The sequence below is a fragment of the Schistocerca gregaria genome, chromosome 3 (genome assembly GCF_023897955.1).
Source record: "Schistocerca gregaria isolate iqSchGreg1 chromosome 3, iqSchGreg1.2, whole genome shotgun sequence".
In the NCBI taxonomy this organism is placed as follows: Eukaryota; Metazoa; Arthropoda; class Insecta; order Orthoptera; family Acrididae; genus Schistocerca; species Schistocerca gregaria.
In genome coordinates, this window is record NC_064922.1 from 169,711,857 (window position 1) to 169,738,216 (window position 26,360).

Sequence of the window (26,360 nt, forward strand, 5' to 3'; positions counted from 1 at the left end):
TATGCTAACCTCAAATTTTTCAGATGTATGTATTTATATTGAAAGCTTTCATATATGCTTATTCTGTTTTTCATATGAGTGTCCATAATAATAAGACACAGCACATGTTTTTTTGTCTAATGCATTTAGCCTGTTTGTACAAATTCTATTGGTGCCTTGTTTTCACGATTCCTTGGTTATTCAGCATTTTATTAGGTGGCGATGTGGCGTGGCAGGGAGAATCTTGCAGGTCGGTTCTCTTACTGTAAGTTTAGGCCTGCATCACTGAAAGAGACACCATTTATTTTGACATGTGTCCAGCAGATCACAACCCTTGGGTGGTCTGACCGCTGCAAACTGTAACTCAAACATTTTTTTTGGTATATAATAAGATTTTGTGTCCTTTTCTATATAGCCTCTATATATCTTATGTCCATTTATTTCTGATGCTATTATGTCTTTACTGATACTATGAAATGTGCCATTTTTTGATGCTATGCTACTCCACTTTGCCATTTTTGCACACCCTAGGCATGATAGTATTACTGCTGACAGTTATGCTATTGTCTGATGAATTATTTTTACATTTTTTTAGGTTAGTCATTCTTTATACTTTTAAAATTTTGCCATGTTTCCTTTATACCCAGAATTGTGCTCTAATTTGCTGTATATCTCTTGTACTTGGTCATGTCACTAGTTTACTTGCTTTCACCTATGTAGATTTAAGAAATCAATGTACCCTGTAACTCATGTCCATTGCATATACTCATCCATTTCCTATATTTTGCAGAACCAATGTACCGAAGTCTCATTGTTTCCAAACGAGACAATATGCTCAGCAATAGAAGCATATGGAAGTGCAGGAAATGCAGTACATAGAAAGCACGACATAAGCAACTTATATGGAATATTGAACACCACTGGCACTTCTCACACTGTTTCCTGGCAGGGTTTTATAACCATTTTCCTATGGGCGTAATAGGTAAGTTGGACAGATTGCCTATAAAGATTTAGGATTAAGGGTATTTTTGGTGTTAGGTATAAGAGTATTGTTAGATAATTTTCTGAGTGTTCATGTCATGCACTGCACCAAATTTTTGGAATAATGATGGAATATTGATGTTTAATGTGTGTTCATGCCCTGAGCTGCACTCCAATAATGAGGATTATATTAATATATTGGTGATTTTTCTATAATGATATTGTATGTTGGTAGTATGTATTTTGCGTATATTGTGTACTTTCTAGGAAAGTCTGTCTTACCTTGTGCCACATAATTGGAGGTGTTTGTGAGAGACCGTCACAGAAGCTTTACACTTAAACATTTTTTTTTTTTCACCATTCCCTATGAGATTGCATATGATACTGCCTTCTTATGTTAGCATGCATGACTGCCCTTTTTTTCAGGTTAGAGGTGCCAATATTTGTGCAGTTCACCCCCATCTCTGCATATTTATCTTTTGATTTACTGTGATATATTAAATTTATCTAGTCAGTAAGCTATATTGCACTTAGAACTCTGGTCTTTACGCTTGCATATACTATAGTCATATTTTTTCTTTGCTTTGGCCATAGCAGTTCGTGACTCAAGATGAATGACTATAGTCAGTTAACCATTTTTTATGGATAAAGTGCACTGCCTATATCAATCATTCCCATATTCTTCCCTGTAGAAATACGCATTGTTAGAGATATAGGTCATTTAATGGACAATTTTATGAAGCCCCAAGGATGCCACACAACCTATAAAAACTGTGTCTTTACTCACATGATACCATACTGTGACTATGATTCTGTTTGTCTAATATGTACTCTTGCAGGCCGTACAGAGCTGTACTTTTATATAATACTGATATTTATGCACTTTGTTCTTTTAAAAAACATGCCGAGCTATGTATTCTCATTATGAATTATGCATAGGCCTGTAAGTGCCATACAAAGTTATAGGTAAATGATATTTTATGATACTTCCTAAACTTTGATGTTTATGCTATGTAAAAATAGGGCACCTTGAGCCAGAAAGAAGTTTTCTGCTATTAAGGTCAGCACTTATTTCAGGTAAAACCAGGGCACTGTGAGCCTCAAAGAAGATTTTTGTCACTTTTTAGTTAATAAGGTCAGCAATTACTTCATTAGAAAGGCCACTTGGAACCTCTGATTCATATTTTCTCTATAATTGTTACAGATATTAAGATTTTCATGTAATACTAGACCACTTTATAGCTAGTAAGATCAGTATTTATGTATGCAGAAAGGCCACTGGGAGCCTCCGATATTCCCTATAACTGTTTCAGTTATTACGATACGAATGTATTCTAAGTACAAGGTTACCTGGAGCCATCCAGTTCTTGTTTTTACTGTTCGATTTTCTTAACTAATTAAACTACAATATTGCATATACAAGGCCACTGAGAGCCACAGTATAATGTTATGAACCAGTGATGCTCTGTGTAATGTTAGGTTATTCTATGTCTAATTGGCAGTTTGATGCCAGACTTATTAATGTTGTCTTATTTGGTGGTCACTTTCAATTTTTCCTATTCACTCGGATGTAAAGGATTGTTACTTCATCCAACCTGTAGGATACTGAACTTTTTCTGATCAGATAGATTATTCGATGTTAACATAGGTAGAAATGGTCGTGTTCCACTACCTTACCTTTGCTACATTTTGTACCTTCCATTATCCAGTCTCCTACCTCTGTTCATGTTATTGGAGCAACGTACTACTGGTATTCATACTTCAACATAAGTCACTTTGTTTGGATCTAAATCTCTACTATGAAGAGCAGAAATGATGCTGGTCATCACATTCCTGATATTATGGTAATCACCAACTGTGGTTGTTGGCAATCTGTTGCTCAATACTCACTAGTAAGTTGTTGAACCTGTACAAAACAAAAAAGAAATTGACTTTATGATGCAGCCACTTCAACATGCTCATAGGCTTCAGCTATGGTTCTTCCTTTCCCTTGCCCAATCCTATTCCATTATCTTGACGATTAGGATTCTATACTAATTCTGCTTTATATGACTTATTTATCAGCAACCATGTTTATGAGACACTTTACTCATATTGTAACCAAATTATGATTTATACTAGTGCACCTGAGCACTATCAATTCTTTCGAGTTTAATGATGTTATAGAGTTAGATAAGTTTACCACACATTTGTTGTACAAGGTACTTCCAAATATGTGTCAAATTTGCTAAACGCCGCTGGAGGGTTGTGAAAGGGGTATACTGGAGTACATTTGTATGTGGCACCCAAATATGATTCTATAAACGATTTATTTATTTGATAGGCTTTATATCGCAGACCCAGAGATATTGCTAGTCTTGCAATAAGAGAGCACTTGGAGCACAGTTGTAGGTAGCTGTTTGCGAGGGCAAGACAATGAAGTAGGCAGTTTTTGTGGTGTGCTGTGGGAAGCCACCACGAGTTAGATTATGGAGTTCAGATGTATTGGTACACTGAATGCAACTCACATTGGTCACTACTAAGTTGCTGAAGCTGCACAAAACAAAAAAGAAATTGACCTTATGATGCAGTCACTTCTACATGCTCATAAGCTTCAGCCATGACTCTTCTTTTCCCTTGCCCAATCCTATACCATTATCTTGACGATATTGTTTAACTTGGAAGCAGAAGTCTTCAAGTAAGCAAGGTAAAGATGTTAAATAATTATGATTTCCGTTTTTGCGAGCTTGTTAGTATAGATGAGTTGGGTGATAATTTGTAATTGTTGAGTAACCCCAGAATGTACATAAACCATCTTGATAAAACAGGCTAGTTAGATATTTCATTTCTGTAATGCTTCTAAGATTTGTTAACAGAGCTATATTGAATTTGATTTGCATTTATGTTGGATTAATGAAGTCAGATAATACTTGCTGTTTAAATCTTATTGTAAAAAGTTTTGAACAGGGCCATATGATTCATTGCCTAAGGGGCTGAATGTGGTTCTGCAGTGATTGTATTTCTTTGTGGTGTTTGGAGTTGCACTGCCCAATCAGTTCGTATAAGGTTTGCTAACAATCACACAGAGTAAGCACACCACTTGCACTTACAACACACAACACGACAATACGAATTCAGTACCCATTCCATAAATCAGGCATTCAATCAGCGTAATCGTAAAGTTTATTATTTCATTTATTTAAAGAACGTTACAAAGTTTTAAATAGCACCCAAAGCTAGTGATCGATCTCAGTTCGGTAGTCCATTTTCTATGGGGGAGGCCAGTCTTCTACGTTTGCTTCAGTCTGTTTCCAGACCACATGGACCTACAGCTTACGCAAGAGTTCAACTGAATGCCTAAGAGGTCAGAAGCTAAGGCGTAGAACAGTTGGTTCTGTCGAGCAAAACTATTTACATTTATACCGCTCGTCAGTCATGACAGTTAAGTATAACGGAATTACGACAGAAGTTCGTAATCGAGGCCGCATCCACACCACAGACGCCTCTATGCCGCCGCTAACACAGGCAGTCTTCTACATTCTACTCCCGACCTCGTAAGATCTGGTGCTCCGCTGGCATTACTAGACGTAGTACATCTCTCTCGGCTTAATTTGCACTTTTGATTTTTTATATTCATCTATGTTCCATCATGATTTCGTGTGTGTGGTTTTTCTTTATTGGCAGAGTGCTGTCTGTCAGTCCCTTGACCAATGTTTCTTTACAATATCAGCACTTTTGTCATTTATTTCAAGAGTTCGTATTTATTAAATGTTTGAGCCTTCTTTTAAATGTATTTGCAGGCCTCTATGAAAAATATCTTGTTTAAATGAGCCTTTAGTTAACTATTATTGTAGTGGATTCCTGCTGTCTGATTCTGTACTTGATTTAATCATGCTGACACTATCACTGTGATCAAGGCGAATTAAGCCTGTTGTGCGTAGGAGAAAAGATGCTGATTTGGGCTACAATCACGACAGTGAGTTGGGATGTTAGAAATTCTTGTATTAAACCACACTGGTAAACGAAGGGTCCGTGTTTTTCCCTTTTCCCATTATGTATTTCAGTCTTTGGCGGTCTGAATTAAAATTGTAGTGGTAGCTTGTTTCACTTGTTGAGAATATCCTCTACGATCGCCCCTACATTATTAAAAACAGAAAGGGATTGTGTAAGTATATAGGAACAGGAACATTTATTTTATGGAATGAGAGAGTAGATCAGACATCCTATGTAACAGTTTATTTATTACAACCGTCAAAAAATAAATAATAGAGGCATTGAAACAAGAAGGTATCGCTTAAAATCTTGACAGTGAACTATGGTTTTGATTGGTACTATGACTTGTCGGAGGCTGCCCCCAACCTGCTGGTGGCTGTGCATGCATTTTCTAGTAATGTGGTTGTCTTTTCATATTTCATGAGCTGAGGGTAGGTCCATTACGACAATGTCTATTCTTCCAGATTACATCCTTCACTTGTTGCCTTGCACTTGATACAGCATGTTGAAGAGAGAGTACGAGCCATTAAGAATCTGAAATATCAACATACATAGACATAAAGTTTAGTAGGAAGGAAAATACAATTTAAGGATGAGTGTGTGGAAAAGAATATTCGAAAGTGTCATGTAAGTGCGATTTTTTACATGAACATATACAGAAGTTTTAAATTAATTTATTTAGATAGTGTTTCACCAAATATTTAGATCCTGTGTAATGCGCTTAAGACTAAGACACAAATACCACGATTTCGCAATTATTTTCCTGAAAATTAAGGTGCGCTGTTGGCAGTCAGAAACACATCTGTGCTTATTTTTTTTTGTTTTTCTTGGTACACAATTAGTAACACTCTTCTAGACATACATACACACAAAGTGAAGTCTAGTAGGAAGGAAAACACAGTTTAAGAATGAGTATGCGAAAAAGAATGTTCGAAGGTGTCATGCAAGTACCTGCGATACCAAGGAAAACCAGAGGAGAGTAATCAAGATACCACCTCGTTTCAACATACGAGATGAAGAAATTAAAACTGACCTGAAAATTACGGATCAAACAACAGTCTCAACATTATTCAACTGCGGTGCAGCGTACTGATAAGCGATTCCTGATCCAAACGACGCGTGTTCCATGAGGCTGTTAACTCCCTTGCTATGGCCGTTAAACGCTGGCGACGGGTGTAAACGGCTCGCTACGGAGTTCACTGAACGTGGTAATTGACTCTGCATGTAGGGGTGGAAAACTGCAAACTACACGAATTTAATTGATATCTCAGTCCCAGTGAAGACAGGCAGTCAACACTGATCCTACTTGCAGAAGAATCCAAATTAATTAGGAAATAGAGGAAATTTAACAGAGGATACAACTATAACTAAAACAGAGTTAAGTGTAATAATGGGATATATTACCCTAAAATTTATAAACGTGTAACCGACAGCAGCCCTCACTGAAAAGATAAGCTACAGATGCAAAGAGACAGTAATGAATATATATAATCATAAAAAAATTAACGACCCATGAATTTTAACGAACTGGAAAGAGCTGAATTCATCTGGGGAGAATACTAACATACCACAGAGAGAGCTAAATATAGGGTCGACATTTTTATGGTCTGCTCAAGATAATGTGCAGGCAAACATTAACCTGACTCTAGGCGGCAAGTGCTGAGATTACATTACGCCCGCGTCAAAGTCATCTTGCTGCAACAGCTGGACCGAAGAGAAGGTGGCAAACTGGGGCTGGGGCGGGTGCACTCTGAGGTTTTGTGACATCTGTTAGGAACAGCCGAACTCCGATCAGCTCCCGACCTCAAGACGTGGGACTTGTACCAACTGCAAGCAGAGGCAGTGGTGAACGACTGCCGGCTGGGACTTACAGACCAGACAGTGACTTTTGACCACAGAGGTTTCCCATTCTGCATTGACAACAACTGTCGAAACACAATCCTTTTTGCAGCACTGCGTTCCGTCTACGAAGAAGAAGAGAAGTTTTATTTTTTTCTGAAATTAACAGTTGGCGACATGTTGAGCGAATAATCAGATTCTCTCAAAATGAAAGCATTGGAATTTAGATTTTGGATTATTGTTCCTCAGTGTGTCAAGTATGTATTTATTAGGGCTCTATCCTCTCTGAATACTTAATCTGGAGAAAATTAGCATTTAACGTTTGGAGAATTTGAAATAAAATTGATTATACGATAACAAGTTCGCCCGTGAGTAACTCATTAAAAATGAGTCGGGAATTGATTTTTACTGATCTAAGTTTCTTTGGTTTCTTTGTTAATGGCCTCTCTAAAACGAATACGCTCGCGTCCCCACGGCGACGCGCCTTGCTATGGTTGCATTATAAGTTCGCGTACTCACGTTAATTGAAACAGGCCTCACCTGATGAAATGAAAAGCTGAGGAGCCAAATGTACCAGTATCTTTTCGTTCAGAGAACGAAAAAGTACAGCTTGGTCTGGAACTTATATCACAAGAAAATTATATGGAATAAGATGCAGGTCCTTTCCTACAATGTTCTAATGATTGTCTAACTCCACTTGCACAGTTAATTAGCGTTTCTTTTGAGTCGAACTTTTCTGGAACATATCTTTCACTTGGGATATGTTTTCTGGTGTTCGCAGTCGGTTCGGATAGTATTCCAATGATCGTTTTACGTTTTGGGTTTATTGGCTCAAGATAAATCTTTTGGGGCAATTTTTAAATGCCACATGTGCACTTGTCGGCATTAAAATTATAGCACTATTAAGATGGAATGTAAGAAACTTTCAATTCGTATGGAGTGTACTAGATGGTGGGATTTGCAAATGATTTGCGACCACAGAAAAAATGCAGGTGTAATGCCATCTACATTATTATATAAGGAAAGACTACAATATGCCTTTCTCACAGAGAAATCGCATTCTAATGTTGTTTGTTTGTAAGACGAGTGTGTTATGGTTCGCGCAAGGTGGAGAAAGGGCTGAACGAAATTTGAAATTGGCAAGTTCAGGAGAACTATAACTACACTCATTCTCGTAAATTAAGGATAATGCTGATATATGAGGAAACAACGCTCTGATGGGCGGTTTGAGGGTTTAAATAACCTCGTGGTATGACGATGTGGTGCATTTGACCTGTGGTCGTCGCACGGTGGCGCTGGCAGCAGTCCACATACGCAGAGGTGTGCTGGGGCATGTCACAGTAAGGTGCAGCAAGTAAGTGTGCAGGCGTTTTCAGACGTGCTATTGGTGACCGTGTGTTGAAAATGGCTCACAGAACAAATATTGATGACGTTATGCTGGGTAGAATTCTAGGGCGACTGGAGGCTGGTCAAACAAAGCAAGTTGTAGCACGGGTCCTCCGTGTGTCACAAAGTGTGATCTCAAGATTATGGCAACGATTCCAGCAGACAGGAAATGTGTCCAGCCGCTACAGTACAGTACGTCCAAAGTGTACAACACCACAAGAAGACCGATATTTCACCATCAGTGCCTGCAGACGGCCACGGAGTACTGCAGCTGGCCTCGCTCAGGATCTTACTGCAGCCACTGGAACAGTTGTCTCCAGACACACAGTCTACAGACGACTGAACAGACATGGTTTATTCGCCCGGAGACCTGTAAGGTGAATTCTACTGACCCCTGGTCACAGGAGAGCCTGTAAAGCCCGGTGCCAAGAACACAGTACATGGCAATTGGTACAATGGTCCCAGGTTATGTTAACGGATGAGTCCAGGTATAGTCTCAACAGTAATTCTTGCCGGGTTCTCATCTGGCGTGAACCAGGAACCAGATACCAACCCCTAAATGTCGTTGAAAGGGACCTGTATGGAGATCGTGGTTTGATGGTGTGGAATGGGATTATGATTCGTGCACGTACACCCCTGCATGTCTTTGACAGAGGAACTGTAACAGGTGAAGTGTATCGGGACGTCATTTTGCACCAGTACGTCCGCATTTTCAGGGGTGCAGTGGGTCCCACCTTCCTCCTGATGGATGATAACGCACGGCCCCACCGAGCTGCTATCGTGGAGGAGTACCTTGAAACAGAAGATATCTGACGAATGGAGTGGCCTGTCTGTTCTCCAAAGCAAAACCTCATCGAGCAAGTCTGGGATGCTCTCGGTCGACGTATCGCTGCACGTCTTCAAACCCCTACGACACTTCAGGAGCTCCGACTGGCACTGGTGCAAGAATGGGAGGCTATACCCCAGCAGCTACTCGACCATCTGACTCAGAGTATGCCAACCTGTTGTGCGGCCAGTGTACATGTGCACGGTGATCATGTCCCGCATTGATGTCGGGGTACATGCGCAGCAAACATTGGAATTTTGTAGCACATGTGTTTCGGGACGGTTTTCTCATGATTGCATTTAAACGGTCCCAAGCTATTAGCGCCCAAAGGCTGTGGTGCGCCCAGCTACAACCATGGACATTGCAGGCGGCACTACGTTGTCTCTTCAGACTACTGTCGGTTCTGTATGGAGCGACACAATGGCCATACCCACGTGAGGAGGGTCCGAGGAGAGCGCACATCGCCAGATTAATATTTGACATCGTCATACTACAGTACAAGACCTTTGAGGAGTACTGACAGCTTCCGGAATCCAAAGATGACATTGAGTATACACGTAACTTAAAAGTATTCGGTGTCAACGTTTTATTTGTAGTTTGTTTAGAGAACAAATAATGTGGCGTCAGCATCTACTACTATCTTTTCTTTTCTTGGCACTTCTCCTGACTGCACGTTATGCAGAAGGTGGTTTCATTCTTTTTTGTGTATTTTATGATAATTGTAAAATAAATGAGATACAATTGGTAATTACACATATTTTAACGATTTTCTTGTCATAAATTGTTTCTCTAAATGTTTTTACAGGCCGGCCGAAGTGGTCGAGCGGTTCTAGGCGATACAGTCTGGAACCGCGCGACCACTACGGTCACAGGTTCGAATCCTGCCTCGGGCATGGATGTGTGTGATGTTCTTAGGTTAGTTAGGTTTAAGTAGTTCTAAGTTCTAGGGGACTGATGACCTGAGAAGTTAAGTCCCATAGTGCTAGAGCCATTTTGTTTTTACAGCAAAAGTTGTTCGAGAGTGCTAGTCAAGTCGGTCGGCTTAATGGAGTGATGCCATTGGTCAGCCCCGCCATTATGGCAACTGAAACTTCATATTGCAAGATCTGTGATAGAACCTGCCTTCGACTTCAATTTTCATTACGAAGCCCGATATTATTTTGAAGAGCCATTTTTCTACAAGGCCAATTCTGGCGCTGAGATTCTTAATTGTCTTCTCACGGTCACGTATCACCTTATTAACGACTGACGGATTACCACGAGTTACGCTGATTTTTCCGCCCTCCTCTTCAGTCATTTCTAAACTGCCCTTCCCCAATTTATTAACTTTACCCATTGCTAACAATATTTCAAAAAATCAGTACAACAGGAAGTGTAGATTACAATACAGGCCCAGTACCTTGGGTGATGGTATGGGGTGTCAGTACACAACACAATCACCCTTGGTTCGCATAGCTGTTAATTTGGAGAGCACCCGTTACATTTCTGATGTGGTAAAGTTGTTGGCTGTGCTCAGTCTTAGAGGTTAGCTTTCAACAAGGTAAGACAAGAAGTGTTTCCCTGCTTTAATGGCCTGCCTAGATACAGAGTTCTCTGCTGTTGTTCTGGCCAGCACGTTCTCCTGAACTTTTACCCACTGAAAACATCTGTTCTTGGTTTGTCATGTGACAGTCACGCCTTCACTCACGAGCCACTATGATTGGTAAATTGTGCGATACATCTATGTCATCCAATCTCAGATCACTCTCAACCTGCAAAGCTTCATTTACTTTGCTCCTCCACTTCTAGGTGCTTCACTCTTTTGGCAGGTGGTGTATATGCAATTAAAAAAATTTCATGGGACAGTGGGCACAGATGGCGCAGGTAAGGTGAATGCGCATCGCATGGTCCCTGTGTCAGCTGCTACTGTATAGGAGACTGCCATGGAAGCGGTTGTGCAAGTGATATGTGTAACATGCAACATCGCCGTGAACTGACGCCGTTCGAACGGGATATTGGTCGGTGCCCGACGGATAGGAGTTTCGATATCGGCAGTGGTGCAGGACTTAGGCTTGACACATTCAACCGTGTCCGGGATGTATCGTGAATGGCTGAATGAGGGTGTCACAGTCCACAACAGACAAACTACCGACCTTCCAGCCGCCCTCGATGACCATCACCAGCGACATCTGAGATGGATCTCAATAGTGACAGAAAGGGCAACAGTGCAACAAATCATGGCTCAGTTTGACACAGGACCTGTTAGATACATCTCCCAGTGGACAACCCACAGGAACATAGATGTTCCATGGGGTATGGGAGACGGCGTGACACACTGGTACCACTTTTTAACCCAATGTGATTGGGCAAAACGGCTTGTATTTTATGCCGATCACCAGGGATGGGCACTGGAATATGCCGTAACGGGCTGTGGTTGGACAGATCACATTTCAACTGCATCATGCAGCTGGGAGGCACCTTATGTGGTGCACACCACATGAATCGACGGATCCCGCCTGCCAAGGAGATGTAGTACAAGGCAATGGTGTCTCTGTTATGGTCTGGGATGGAATGGACTCCCTAGTTGTTCTGGAGCGGAATTTGAACGATCCGCCGTATGTTGAGCTGCTCAGAGACCATCTTCATCCATTTTTGGCCTTTCAGCACCCTGACGGTTCTGCGGTGTTTCAAGATGATAACACACCACCACATTGCTTCCATGACGCACAAGAATGGTTCCAGGAACATCCAAAGGAGTTCCAAAGACTGAAATGGCCCTACCAGAGCCCAGATTTGAACTCCATCGAAGAAATCTAGGCTCCATGCCACGTGTCCTTCAACCACGAACAGACCCGAATTGGCCGTTCTGCAAACGATTTGGTGTCAGCTGCTTCGAGAAGAGTACCAGGGACTTGTAGACTCACTTCCACGGCGTCTCATTGCAGTCTCCAGGGACTGAGGGGCTCCCACGCTATATTAAGTGCCTATCCCATGACATTTGCTAAGTCAGCGTACACTCCAGAGTTTGGGTGGGCAAAAGCGCTATTGTGGATGCGGACATCCGTGAGTGCCCACACCACCTGCCCGTGGGCGACGTCAGCCAGCAGTTTCCCCCTCCGCCTCTCCGCTGACATCGATCGTTTGTTATCGATGCGCGCGGTGCAAGACACAGGCTTGCTTACTTCGTGTCATTAATGTTGTCGGTGTCGAAGTCTCTTTGGCGATCGTGGTAGGACAATATTACTGAGAGGAAAATGGCTAAGTAGGCGTTAACGTCCTCAAAACTAATACTTATGCTCCATGTCACAGTGGGAAGAATATTACTTTTTCAGTGAAACGCAATCCGGACCTCTGTCAGTGTCTGTTTTGTAATGCTAGTTTATAGCGGTGGGAAAAGTACCACGTGAAGCGACAGTTTCAACTCCTTCCTGAGAAATTAGTGATCACTTTTGATGATGAAAAAAGGAAGGCTAAACTTCTCGAGTTAAAACAGGAAAGAGAGAAAGAAGTAAGGTAGTGTAGATATTTGTCACTTCTTGAAATCGTTACTATTATTTATAAAGCGTTATGTGGTTTTGACCTCGATTTTACCTTCACTTGTAATGGGACAGCCTTTTGTAACATTGTAAGGTGTCAGGCAAATCCAACACCTTCCATGAAAACCCTGACATGATAAGCAAATCCAGTAGTATGTCACATAGCTCCGAATAAATCGTGACATTAAATTAACCAAAGTAATACGAGTAACGAGTGAGCAAATGGAATACCACAGACTAACACAAGAATGCCTAAATGCATGTCGTACCTTCTCACCGTGAGGCAGACGCAGTTCCGAGGGGAGAAACGAGGACAGAAGCCGAGAGCAGAGCCGTGTTAAGCTAGAAGGCCCTACGATAAGGGAAGGTCTGGACACCTACGGCGCCAGCTAACCAGTAGGGCCACACAACCCGCACGTTTTCACGTCTCAGGTACGTCAAGGACCACCCCCCAGCCCATGTTAAAAGCTAGAGCCCTCCAGAAAAACAGTATAGATCTTATGATAACACAAAAAGGGCCACTACCACCCGCAAGTTTTACCGTGAGAATTTTTCGTGTCTCAGGTACGTCAAGGACCACCCCCCAGCCCCTGTTAAAAGATAGAGCCCTCCAGAAGAACAGTATAGATCTTACAATAACGCTAAAAGGACCACACTAGCTGCAAGTTTTAGCGTGAGTCTTTTTAGCGTCTCTGTTACATTGCAAACTTTAAAAACATTGCCCCACCACGAAAAGTATAACGTTTCTCATTGGATAGACAGAATTTTTGTAGGCGGAGCTTAAGGTTAACATTGAGACCCTGATTGGTCAGATGAAAACATAGCCAGATAGTTTTTTAAACTAACTTCGGTAAATTGTAGTAAGGAGAAGTTAGAGGAGAGTTAGTTCCGAGACGGCAAGCTGGATGGCTGGTGCGCCGGCCGCTGTCGCCCTGACGCTGCCTAAACACCGACAAGGTAATGAACGCTCGCGATGCCGCATTTTTGAGCGCATAAGGCTTCACTCAGAACTGCAGAAGACTCATCTGTTACACCCCTTTTTGGCGTAATACTAGTGTCGATCGTTAATTAAAACTCATGGTGCTCACATTTGCCACTTGAAGAACAGATCTGAAACGCGATGATTTTTCTTTTATATAGTTATTGAGAAGCCAAATCAGCCACTGTAATTTACGACAAGTTAGATAAGTAATTAAAGATAATTGAGGGTCACTGTAGATCACTTTCATAGTTTTCTCTTTTGTGAAACTTAAATTAAACCTAGATTATAGATGTGATATGGCATAGGTCATCCTTCGATCGATTGTAGAACTTGGAAACCCATTCAGGGAATATTCGTTCGCATTTTTGTTGAACGCAGTTGGTTTTTACCATCCTGTATTAAAACATTTCCTTTTATCAATAGTGCAATTTATAAACGATGTTTTGTGAGTAGAATAAGATTTCCAATGGTAATCTTAACTGCTTTTTCGACGTTATTTTACCAGCTAACTAAAAATAGGAAAGCCTTGAACCCTTTCCACTAAATTTAGTTAGTATTAAGATTATTTTACTGGGAGTGCAGTGGAGCTGACGCTGAGATCATTTAGTATCTGGTTATATCATCGCTAGTCTCACTGAACTCTTCTGAATTCTACATGTCATGTGTGGTCTGGCGTCTCCTTACCAGCAACAGGTCCCAGGTTCAAACTAGTCATTTCCCTAAAAAAACACGCTCAGAGCGTCGTTGCGCGAAAGTGGTAGGGAGACACGATATAGAACAAACAGACACCACCATGAATGTTTAGAACATAACCTTTCTTTCCTTTTCTTTTTTTTTTTTTGTAGAAATGACCGATACCACTTATGCTATCGATCTCTGATTATTCGTGCAGCGTGACAAAGAGTGTTGGAGGAAGTCCAATTACTGGCTCTTGGATGACTGGCACAGACATGAGGAGGTCACGATGTGGCTGGTGCACAATATGGGGATTTTCCATTGTGGTGGTCAGACATATTCGACCAGAACCTCGACGACGAATACGCCTGCCACCACGCTCCCATGCAGGCCTCATTGTGCCACTGTCTCTTCCTGATGTCCTATAAATTTGGTTATTGCACCATTCGACCAGCAGGCCAAATGGTGGCCCACAATGAGGTCCATTTCAAAATCTCATGCTCATAATGCCGTCTCCGACGAGTACATAGCACCCGATCTCCTCCACAGAGATCACTCAGTATCTGATGCTGTTCACACTCCTTACATATCCTACTAGGTCTGGTTATTGTTGTTGTGGTCTTCAGTCCTGAGACTGGTTTGATGCAGCTCTCCATGCTACTCTGTCCTGTGCAAGCTTCTCCATCTCCCAGTACCTACTGCAGCCTACATCCTTTTGAATCTGCTTAGTGTATTCATCTCTTGGTCTCCCTTACGATTTTTACCCTCCACACTGCCCTCCAGTATTAAATTGGTGATCCCTTGACGCCTCAGAACATGTCCTACCAACCGATCCCTTCTTCTAGTCAAGTTGTGCCACAAACTTCTCTTCTCCCCAATCCTATTCAATACCTCCTCATTAGTTATGAGATCTATCCACCTTATCTTCAGCACTCTTCTGTAGCACCACAATTCTAAAGCTTCTATTCTCTTCTTGTCCAAACTATTTATCGTCCATGTTTCACTTCCATACACGGCTACACTCCATACAAATACTTGCAGAAACGACTTCCTGACACTTAAATCTATACTCGATGTTAACAAATTTCTCTTCTCCAGTAAAGCTTTTCTTGCCATTGCCAGTCTACATTTTATATCCTCTCTACTTCGACCATCATAAGTTATTTTGCTCCCCAAATAGCAAAACTCCTTTACTACTTGAAGTCTCTCATTTCCTAATGTAATTCCCTCAGCATCGCCCGATTTAATTCGACTACATTCCATTATCCTCGTTTTGCTTTTGTTGATGTTCATCTTATATACTCCTCTCAAGACACTGTCCATTCCCCTCAACTGCTCTTCCAAGTCCTTTGCTGTCTCTGACAGAATTACAATGTCATTGGCGAACCTCAAAGTTTTTATTTCTTCTCCATGGATTTTAATACCTACTCCGAACTTTTCTTTTGTATCCTTTATTGCTTGCTCAATATACAGATTGAATAACTTCAGGGATAGGCTCCAACGCTGTCTCACTCCCTTCCCAACCACTGCTTCTCTTTCATTCACCTCGACTCATAACTGCCATCTGGTTTCTGTACAAATTGTAAATAACCTTTCGCTCCCTGTATTTTACCCCTGCCACCTTCAGAATTTGAAAGAGAGTATTCCAGGTCTGGTAACATCATTAAATACACTAAATACGAACAGCCCTTATGAACTCTGTCGCCATTCTACCTGTTACAGAGAATCACAACTCTGATAGTTTACTAACTTGCGATGGTGTGTACAGTTTCTAAATTACATTGATAACAATGCATCTAATTTTTCGTTATGCAATGTAATTAATGTCAGCACTGTAAACAATGAGCAAATAAGCTTTCCTCAAAGGCTGACCACCACAGTGTTTCATAGGCATGATGTTACTGAATGTTGTCGAAAGGTAGCTCTCACCGCAGCAGCAGAACATCAGAGTACTGCGAGATGACACAGATTCTCATTAGAAGCGACTAATATTAAATTTCGTCAGTGTTCTTTAGCTTCAGCTCCTATATTTCGTGTGTGTTTGTATATTTATCAGGCACAGTTCTACCCAATATTGACTGTTTAGTGCACAGAACCGATGTTTAAATAGCACCAACCATTTGTTTTGTGTTTCAAGAGCCACTTGATAGCAGTTAGATCTTTCAGCTGAATGGTAACTTTCATAGCAGCAGCAGCCCATTAGAGTACTGGGAATTGACTTACTTAAAATTTCGTGAGCTCTTCTCAGCTTCAACTCCTATATGTCGTGCTTGTCTGTGTATTTATCATGCTGTCTTTAGTGTGGATATGAACTGTGATTGCTGTACTTAGATGCGAGTTGAGCTGGTGAGTTTTTCCTCACAACTCCAGGTGGTTTTGTCTTTGGTCACACATCTTGAGGCTGTAGCCAGTGGGCATCACTGTGGGAGCAGGGGTGGGGCAGACAGGATAATCCGAGGGACATCCTGAATGACCCACATGTCTCCCAACAGATCGACTACAGTGTTTGCCGTGGGTACTACCCGCACTGAAGTTGAACCCTCACCAGTGGTCAAGTTGGAGGTCGTTCCAAGTTGTGGCTGGTAGTAAAAGACTTTACAGGGGCCAATAGGAAACCCACCCTGGTTCGTCTGACGAACAGGTTTAAGTTGATATCTGTGACTGACGAAGCCCTGAGCAGATGAAGCCACTCGCCTGGTTCCAGAGAACACCGCTCAGCTGGCAAGGTCTGGGCATTCACAGAGAGTGGGATTCCTGGTAGTTGGGAGCTCCAATGTTAGGAGCATAATGGGGCCTAATAGGGGTATGGCTGAGAAGGAGGGGAAGGAATCCAGTGTCCATTCTGCGTACATACTGGAAGGAGTCATTTCAGATGTGGAACAGGTGCTTCGAGATGCCATGAGGAAACAGGGTGCAACCAACTGCAGGTGCTGGCTCATATTGCACCTAAAGGTGCGTGTTGCTCCGGATTTGAGGAGCGTACTCTGGTTTTGGGTGGCTAGCTGAAGTAAAGACTGCCAGTCTAGCTCGTGACATGAAGGTGGAGCTCACCATCTGTAGCATTGTCGACAGAATCGACTGTGTTTCTTTGGCACAGAGCTGAGTGGAGAGTATGAATCAGAGGCTCAGATGGTTCTGTGACGTAGTAGGTTACAGATTCCTCGACGTGCCCATATGGGGCAAGTCGAGGGCTTCCAGTTTCCGCTACATAGGTCAGTAGTCCACTACATACAGAAAGCCGTTACACAGTTAGCAGGGGCTATGTGGTGGGGACTGGGCAGTTTTTAAGGTTAGAGAGTCTTGAGAAAGTGCAGAAAGGGCTTCAGTTTCAAAGGGTGCAGGGCGAGTACAGGAAGAGGGTAGACATAACAACAGTCAATATCGTGGTTGTAAACGGTCGTAGCTGTGTTGGAAAGAGCCAGCACTCCAGATTCTAATGCAAAGCACTGAATCTCAAATCATTACAGCTGCGGAAAGCTGGTTATATCCGGAAAAAGTTCGGATATAAGTTTGTACAAAGCGTCTACCCATGTTCAGAAATTATAGATTAAATATAGTCGGTGGTGGAATGTTTATTGTTATCATATGTAGTTTACATAGTAGTGAAATCGAAGTAGAGAGATTCTGTGAGTTAGTATTGGTAGAGGTTATACTTGACAGCCGGAATAAATTAATAACTGGTTTCTTTTACCGCGACCCAATTCAGATGATACAGTTGCTGAACAGTTCAAAGAAAATTTGAGTCTCATTCCTAAAAGATACCCACTTATAAATTATAGTTGATGGTGACTTCAATCTACCCACGGCATTCTAGCGAAATGCATGTTTGAAGTCCATGGTAGGCATAAAACGTCTTCCGAAATCACACTGAGGGTCCCCTCAGAAAATTATTTTGAACAGCTAGCTGAAGAGCTCTCTCGACGTGCAAATGGTTTCGAAAACATACTTGATCTCTTAGCAAACAAATAGGGAAAATCATGACATAGACAGGGTTTAGGGAACACCAAGTTACTGTAACTAGACTGAATATCGTAATATCCAAAGCCTCCAAAAATTAATGCAAAATACACCTATTTAAGAAACAGGTAAACATTCGCATGATAACAGTCTCCACTCCTTCCGATCTATGGAAGGGTAGACCAGATGTGGTTTAAATTAAGAGAAACAGCATTGACAGCAATTGAGAAATATGTACCAAATAAATTAATGACAACTGATACTGATCCACAATGGTTGCAGAAGTAACGAAAGAAGAATACCAAATTGAAACATCGTAAAATTCCCAAGATTTACGAAATTTTAATAAGACGAAATTTAGCACTAACCTCAATGCAAGATGCATCTAACAGTTTTCACAACGAAACTCTATTTCGAAATCTTGCATAAAACGCAAAGAGATTCTGGTAGTGCTTAAAGTACACCATGGCAAGATGAAAACAGTACCTATACTGCGCGATAACAATTATGATGTTATTGAAGACAGTGTGACTAAAGGAAACTGTTAGTAAACAAAATTTTCAGAAATTCCTTCATTAAAGAAGACGAAGTAAATATTTTAGAGTTCGAATCAAGAAGAACTCCCATCATGAGTAGCTTTAAGTGGGTATCCTCGGTGTAGCGCTCCAAATTAAAACATTTAATAAAGGCAAGAGGTGCAGTCCACATTGTATACCAGTCAGATTCCTTTCAGAGTATGCTGATGCCATAGCTCCATACTTAGAAATCCTATACAACTGCTCATTTGTAGCCAGCCGGCGTGGCCGTGCGGTTCTAGGTGCTTCAGTCTGAAACCGCATGACCACTACGGTCGCAGGTACGAATCCTGCCTCGGGCATGGATGTGTGTGATGTTCTTAATTTAGTTATGTTTAAGTAGTTCTAAGTTCCACGGGACTGATGACCACAGATCTTAAGTCCCATAATGCTCAGAGCCATTTGAAACATGTTTTTTGCCCATTTGTAGAAAGATCTGTACCCAAAGAGTGGAAAGTTCTACTAGTCACACCAATACCCAAGAAAGAAAATAGGAGTAAACAGCTAAATTACAGACCCATTTCACTAACATCGATTTTCTGTAGGGTTTGGAACATATACTGTATGAATGAACATTATGAATTACTTCGAAGAAAACGATTTGTTGACATATAGCCAACAAAGATTCTGTAAATATCGTTCTTGTGAAATACGACTTGTTTTTATCATCATGAAGTAATGAGTGCTATCGACAGGAGACGTCAAATTTATTGCATATTTTTAGATTTCTGGGTTGCTTTCAACACTTTTCTTCAAAAGCGACTTCTAATCAAATTGCGTGCCTATGTAGTATCGTCTTTGCTGTGTGACTGGATTTGTGATTTCACAGAACGTAATAATCGAGGGAAAGTCAATGAGTAAAATAGAAGTAATATGTGGCGTTCCTCAAGGAACTGTTATTAGCCCTCTGCTGTTCTTGAGCTACATAAACTATTTAGGACACAATCTGAGTACCCATCTTAGATTTGTTTTGGAGATGATACTGTCATTTAAAGACTGGTAAAGTCATCAGTGATCAAAACGAATTGCAAAATGTTATACAGAGGATATCTATATGGTGCAAAAAGTGCCAGTTGAGTGTAAATAGAGAAAAGTGACAAGTCATTCATATGAGTACTAAAAGGAATCCGCTAAATTTCGGTTACACGATAAAACACACAAATTTAATATTCAATTAAATATCAGGTATTACAATTACACATAACTAAAGACTATGATTTATTGGCAAAAGACTGAGAAAGCGCAACAAGTATAATAAAGAGACTGACTACACTACATTTGTGAGTCCTCTTCTGGAGTAGTGCTGTGTGGTGTGGGATCCACATCCGATAGGACTGACAGAGAACATGGAAAAATTCAAACAAGGGCAGCTCGTTTTGTATTATGGCGAAATAGGGGAGAGAGTGTCACGGATAAGATACACAAACTGGGATGGCAGTTTTTCGCTACGGCAGGTCCTGCTCATGAAATTTCAATCACCAACTTTCTCTTCCAAGTGTAAAAATATTTCATTGGCGCCCACCTACAGAAAAAGAAATAGTCGTCATAATAAAATCAGAGCTTGCACACAAAGATTTAAATGTTCGTGTCTCCTGCGTGCTGTTAGAGAGTGGAGCGATAGAAAATTAGCTGGAAGGTGGTTCGATGAACACTCTGCCAGTCCCTTAAACGTGAATTGCAGAGTCATCACGTAGAAGTAGATATTGTATGGTCTTGCCTTCCTCTGAACTGAATTAACTAGCTATTTATTGAGGAACCTACAGTTCAACAAGGACTCCAAACTACGGTACAAGTCGGCATGTTTGATGTATACAAATCATTGGCTGAGAGGAAAGAATATATAAATGAGTGAACAATATCTTAGGATCATCTGGAGATTGAACCACATATCTTTGTCCAATAATTTCTTATCTAGTCTCTGATTACAATTGTTAGTAACTTTAAGCAATTTACTACGACCTTGGAAACGTTTCGATATTATCAAAAATTGTGTGGAGAAGAAATACACAGAAACGGATCTTATCTGAGCCACCTTTGATTTGCAGACGACGCTGTTTTGTTTGCTTCAGTTCAGGAAGAACTTAACAGAAAGATAAGAGAAATAGACAGGGAAAGTTTGTCGATAACTCCAGAAAATTAATTGCAGTTAGAGCAGAACAATGACCACTAAGTATGCCGGCAGGAAAAATATAAAGAATCGTAATAAAGTTATAGAAACAATCGATGAATTTATTATGTACTTAGGCCATTTGAAATTAAATGTGTATGGACTGCTAAATAAGCAAACAGGAGGGTATAAACGGCTCAAGTTCATTTGGTAAACTAAATGCCGTATTTAGTAGTATATTCCCCACTGGCCTTACATGGAAAACATAACCGTTGCATAATGTTAGTAATAACTTACAGAAATAAAATATAGACGTTAAGTGCTCTAGCAGTTCAAGAGCTAATAGTTTTCGAGCGTTTAGCGGAAAGACGCGGACCGAAAGACAAACAAATGGATAATGGATATGACAGGTACTTGAGGACTTTTAACGAAACTGAAATGGAAATGGTTGGGATGGAGGTACAGCGAGATGAAATGGTCGGAGATAGACTAGGAAGGTGCTACGTTGGATTCTTTGTTGTAAGGAAAAATCTAGACGACTGGCTAATAGAAATGCACTGACAACATAAAAAAACAAGCAAGGCAAATTAGGTTGTACAAAGCTAATGATAATTCAGTGTGTAGAAGTTTGGAAGAGGCCTATATCAACCAGCTGATGATAAATGGATGCTGCTGGATGAAGTCGTCAATTTTACTACACTTAAAAAAATGTACATCGTTGACTTCTTTCCACGTCTCAGAAACTCCTGTCTTTGGGGTCCACGGGAAGCAATTCATGTGGTATACTGTAACACATTCTACTTTCTCGATCCTGTCGACATTCTGCAATGATAGCAGCAGGGAAAACTTGGGTATACTTTTCATTTGAGCGACAATGCAAGAAGAGACGATAATGACAGAGTGATACCTGGAGAAAGGTGTGCCTGGAAAGCGTGTAGGTCTTGCCCACGGTTATAGTGAGGGGGTGGACGGCACGTGACGTCAGCAACAGCAGCGCCCTCCGAAGACGCACGTCGCCCTGCAGCCAGGTGCCGCTGTAGGCCGAGCTGGACAGCCGATCGCTCTGCAACAACACCACTTTCTTTTGTATGTCCATCCTTTTAGCAGGAGGTCTCTGGATGACGGCCGTTTACTATCGTGACAAAAAATAAAAACACCTACTGCCGTCCTTATGATTTAATATATTTTGGCACTACCATTTTCAACGCTTTATTGCGTAACCTTCAGGCTGTCTTTGATGCGGTACTGGTTGATATGATCCCCATGCATAACCCATCAGCTGCCAGCATTACTGGATACGCAGATAATGTGTCAGCACTCCAACTGTGGATGGTTCCGTGGACGGTAGAATACCACTGTGAGAGGGGTGGGAAAGATAGTAGGCAGGACATTTCTCATTTCAGGACACAACGAGAGGTAGCGGAAATCCTGGTGAAGAATATAATTCAGTTGCTGCAGTCCTGGATGGTACTGAGTTATGAGGGGCCGGATGGTGGGACTTTGTGAGGCAGTGGGAGACTGTAAAGATAAAGCACGGGAGATTCGTTTTTGCACAAGGTTGGGAGAATAATTACTGTTTGTGAAGGCGTTAGTGAGACCCTTTCGAAAGGGACTGCTCCCCAAATAAAGAGACTAATGATCGTGCTACATTCTCATGGTTAAAATACAGCAGACAATCAAAAATACCAGTGACTGGTTCAGTAACATTATAAAACATAAAATTAAAATTAAAACAGAATAAGAAATGATTAACTTTATACTATGCTATTATATTGAAGCTTTAATCAATTGTACGCTTACAAACAATTCCAATCTCATAAAATTAACATTTAACTCTGTGTCCATTATTCAGTATAATACTGTGAAACTTATTCAGGTTCCATATGGGTATAAATTGTCTCTGCTTGACATAAAACTAAACAAACTAAGGCCATACTTTAGAAAGTATCTCCTAAAGAATAAATAGTTAACTGAAGCACTAGGTACCTTACTATATAACTAAAATAATTATGACATATCAAGTATGTATTAATTGGAAGTAGCTTCAATCAGATGAGAAGTTCAATGCTGAAATTTTGATAAGAGCTAGACAAGGTGCTAAAGACACAAAAAATTAATTTTCTTTGACATAAATTAATTATTTCACAATCCAATTTAATACTTATAAAATATCTTAAAATATCTCTATTTACAAAACATTCTAATTCAGTAATACTAACAAAATTATTTCTATTAAATTTAAAAAATAACAGAAAGCAAAGATATATAATAAATATTCAAAATATTCTGATATGTACAGAACAAAGTCAATGTAAGTGAAATACTTCACTAATAAGTTACACATTGAACCTCTTTTTGTCAATAATTTCCAGTACATCTACTTTGCTCTTATTTGCCTCATATAATCTGAAACTACTACAAATAACCATTAATTAAATTAGTCATAGTGAGAGGCACTACCAGTTTGTCACTCCAAGGAGCCAACATTGCTTACATTAAAGAAATTAAATTGTTATCAGATAAACCTAAAATTATATTTTTGTGCCACAAAATCTGTTTGAAATTAAAATTTATTTAACTCATTTTGTGTTAATCACACACAGCAACCTCACTTGAAATATTTCATATTTATAAAGTAAGAAAACAATAACTCAATAAATATCTGCTGAAAACTTAGAGATGTAAACAAGTAAATAAAGTATAAGTTTTTTTGTGTGAAAGGAAAAAACACAAAAAAGTTTTATAATTTCCGTTGAAAAATTTAATTACAAATTAATAAATAACTGTTGAAATTATAATATTCGTTTGTCTGATAGCACAAAATATTTTGATGCTAAATATGTTTGTTAATTGCAAACAGACTTGATTACCATATGAAATTACTGCATAAAGGGAAACTTATTTTAACAAGTCTTTCATATACTTAGTGATAAATGATGGATGTATAAGCAAGAATAAAACGTTGGTGGAAATAGGAATATTTGTAGTAATAAATAAGAAGTAATTATACTTTAAAATTAACAAATAAAAAAGAATATTCAAAAAATTTAAGAATGGTGTACTCTGCACTAGATGACCAAGCAAAGTTCTAATTTGTATGTAAAGACAAAAAGATGTTTGGGCAAAGATAAATTTTTCTAACAATTACATAAATATCATTATAATGTATGTAATATTATTCAGTCCTATTTTTGAAAAAAATAATGTAATATAATTTATTTTTGCTCAATTATTTATTAACTTTATGAAATGTACTAATAAATAGTTAAGCATACTACATATATGTAATAGATAATTTTAATTTTTCAATATAAAATTATAACAATTGTACTAATAATTTTAAAAACTGTTTACATTGATTTAATATATTAATTATGCAAAGCAGTATATTTAATTACATGACTCCAAGTGTTTTGTTATATATTCTGTATTCTTTCTCACAAGATAGGTGCCTATGACTTAGGGAGAGAGAGAGAGAGAGAGAGGCAGGGAGGGGGAGAGAGATGTATTTCTATTAATTAAGTAGTCATACTTATTATATCATAAATAAATACTACAAAATATTTAATGACAGTACTGGAAATAACTTATTAGATGCCAACCTAGTGTGAAGCTGTAACCTAACCATATATCTTAAATATAAATACGCTTATCCTCACGCCACATGATCCAGGCAAAAAGAAAAATTATATAAAATGTAGCTTCAGAAAATTTAATTACGGAAACTATTGGTAATGAACTTTCTCCTCTATAGTGTAGCAAGGAATTCAAGTTTTATAAGACTGGGGTGTTTCAGATTCTTCAGCTGGAGAACTGTGAAGTACTAGAAGAGACACTACGGTTTCCATGGCATACACTCACTTAACTGTGTGAAATACGCTATGTGGTGTAGTCGGAAGCAGGAGTGCTATTGAGCTGTATTTCGAAGCACGTACCAGGAGAGGTCGCAGTAGAATGTAATCGTATCAGATGGTGCCGACGCTACACCCTCAACTATGAACGTCGTCTCACGTATCACAAACAAATGGTGACCGCCATCAGAAGCAATCGATAGTGAAACTAATAATCAACGAACGAGGTACCATAAACTATGCGCCTCTGTTTCTGACAAATTAGAGAGCAGGATTTCATGCAGAATTCAAACAAAAACCGTTATCTCTGTTTATAAGGTTACTTGTTAACTTAATTTCAACATCTTTCTTAATAACACTATCTCATTAGCTAGAAATGCATGCCAGAATCTAGGTGTTGTTATATTACAAAGGATGATCGGTTCCAAGACAATGTTCTGCTATGGCGGATTTGCTCTTTTGTTGTAGGCGTGTGTGACGCTTGTGCTCAGTACACCGGTCCTCCACGGTCTTGATAGTATGACCAATACATCTTAGATCACAGCTGCATGGATTACGATAGACACCCACCTTATACAAACAAAGGTCATCCTATACGGAACCTAAAAGTATCCTGGCCTTATATGGTGGTCGCAAAACACACATCACATCATATTTCCGCAAAATACGACTAATCCTGTTCGAAATGCTCCCTGAGTAAGCCAAACAGGCCGTAGACTTTGGATCTACCTAGGTATTATCATCGCTCACCTGGTCACTCAATTGGTCGATGGCGCAACGCACATATAATTTGTCTTTCACTATAACTATTCTGTCGAAAGGTGACTTCGAGATGATCTAACTCAGCTGACAAACTCTCAGCGTGCGAGATGACATGGGCCCTGTGAACCAACGTACGAAGTATTCCTTTACGTTGAGCCGGGTCGTCACAACTGTCAGCCTGCAGATACAAGTCAGCTACCTATAAACGACACGTTCCAACGTACCATCCATCTTCCTCTTAGACAGCACATCTAGGTAAGGGCGACAGCCATCCTTTCCTGCCACCATAGTGAAACGAATGTTCGGGTGGACTGAATTCGGGTGTTCTAAGGAGCTGTTCACATTGTCACTGACATGAGGCCAAATAATAGAAGTATTGTCTACATACGAGGGTGAGTCAAATGAAAAACTTAAATATTTTTAAATGTTATTTATTGTGCAGAAGTGGTACAAAGCTATATCACTTTTCAACATAATCTACCACACGCTCAATGCAAGTCCTCCAGCCCTTCCAAAGCGCATAAATTCCTTTAGAAAAAAATCTTTTGGTAGTCCGCGCAACCACTCACGCACCGCATGGTGTACCTCTTCATCAGAACGGAACTTCTTTCCTCCCACTGCGCCTTTGAGTAGTCCAAACATATGGAAATCACTTGGGGCGGGGTCTGGTGAGTATGGTGCATGAGGAAGACACTCAAAATGTAGGTCTGTGATTGTTGCAACTGTTGTACGGGTAGTGTTGGGCCTTGCACTGTCATGTTGCAAAAGGGACACCTGCTGACAGCAATCCAAGTCGCTTTGATTTGATTGCAGGCCGCAGATGATTTTTTAAGAGATCTGTGTATGATGCACTGGTGACAGTGGTCCCTTTAGGCATGTAATGCTCCAAAATCACGCCTTTTTCGTTCCAAAAGAGAGTCAGCATAATCTTCCCTGCTGATGGTTCTGTTCGA

At 40.2% G+C, this 26,360-nt stretch overlaps 1 protein-coding gene across 1 annotated transcript in view; it reads right to left on the minus strand.

Moving 5' to 3' along the window:
* Positions 1-5,264: 5,264 nt before the first annotated feature.
* Positions 5,265-26,360, minus strand: part of LOC126355750 (odorant receptor 43a-like) — a 54,020-nt gene continuing 32,924 nt past the window's right edge. The window contains exons 4-5 of the mRNA XM_050006140.1: positions 21,702-21,857; positions 5,265-5,466 (exon numbers count right to left, since the gene is read on the minus strand). Coding sequence (XP_049862097.1) covers positions 5,407-5,466; positions 21,702-21,857 — 216 coding nt within the window. The 3' untranslated portion in view covers positions 5,265-5,406. The remainder of the gene's footprint in view (positions 5,467-21,701; positions 21,858-26,360) is intronic.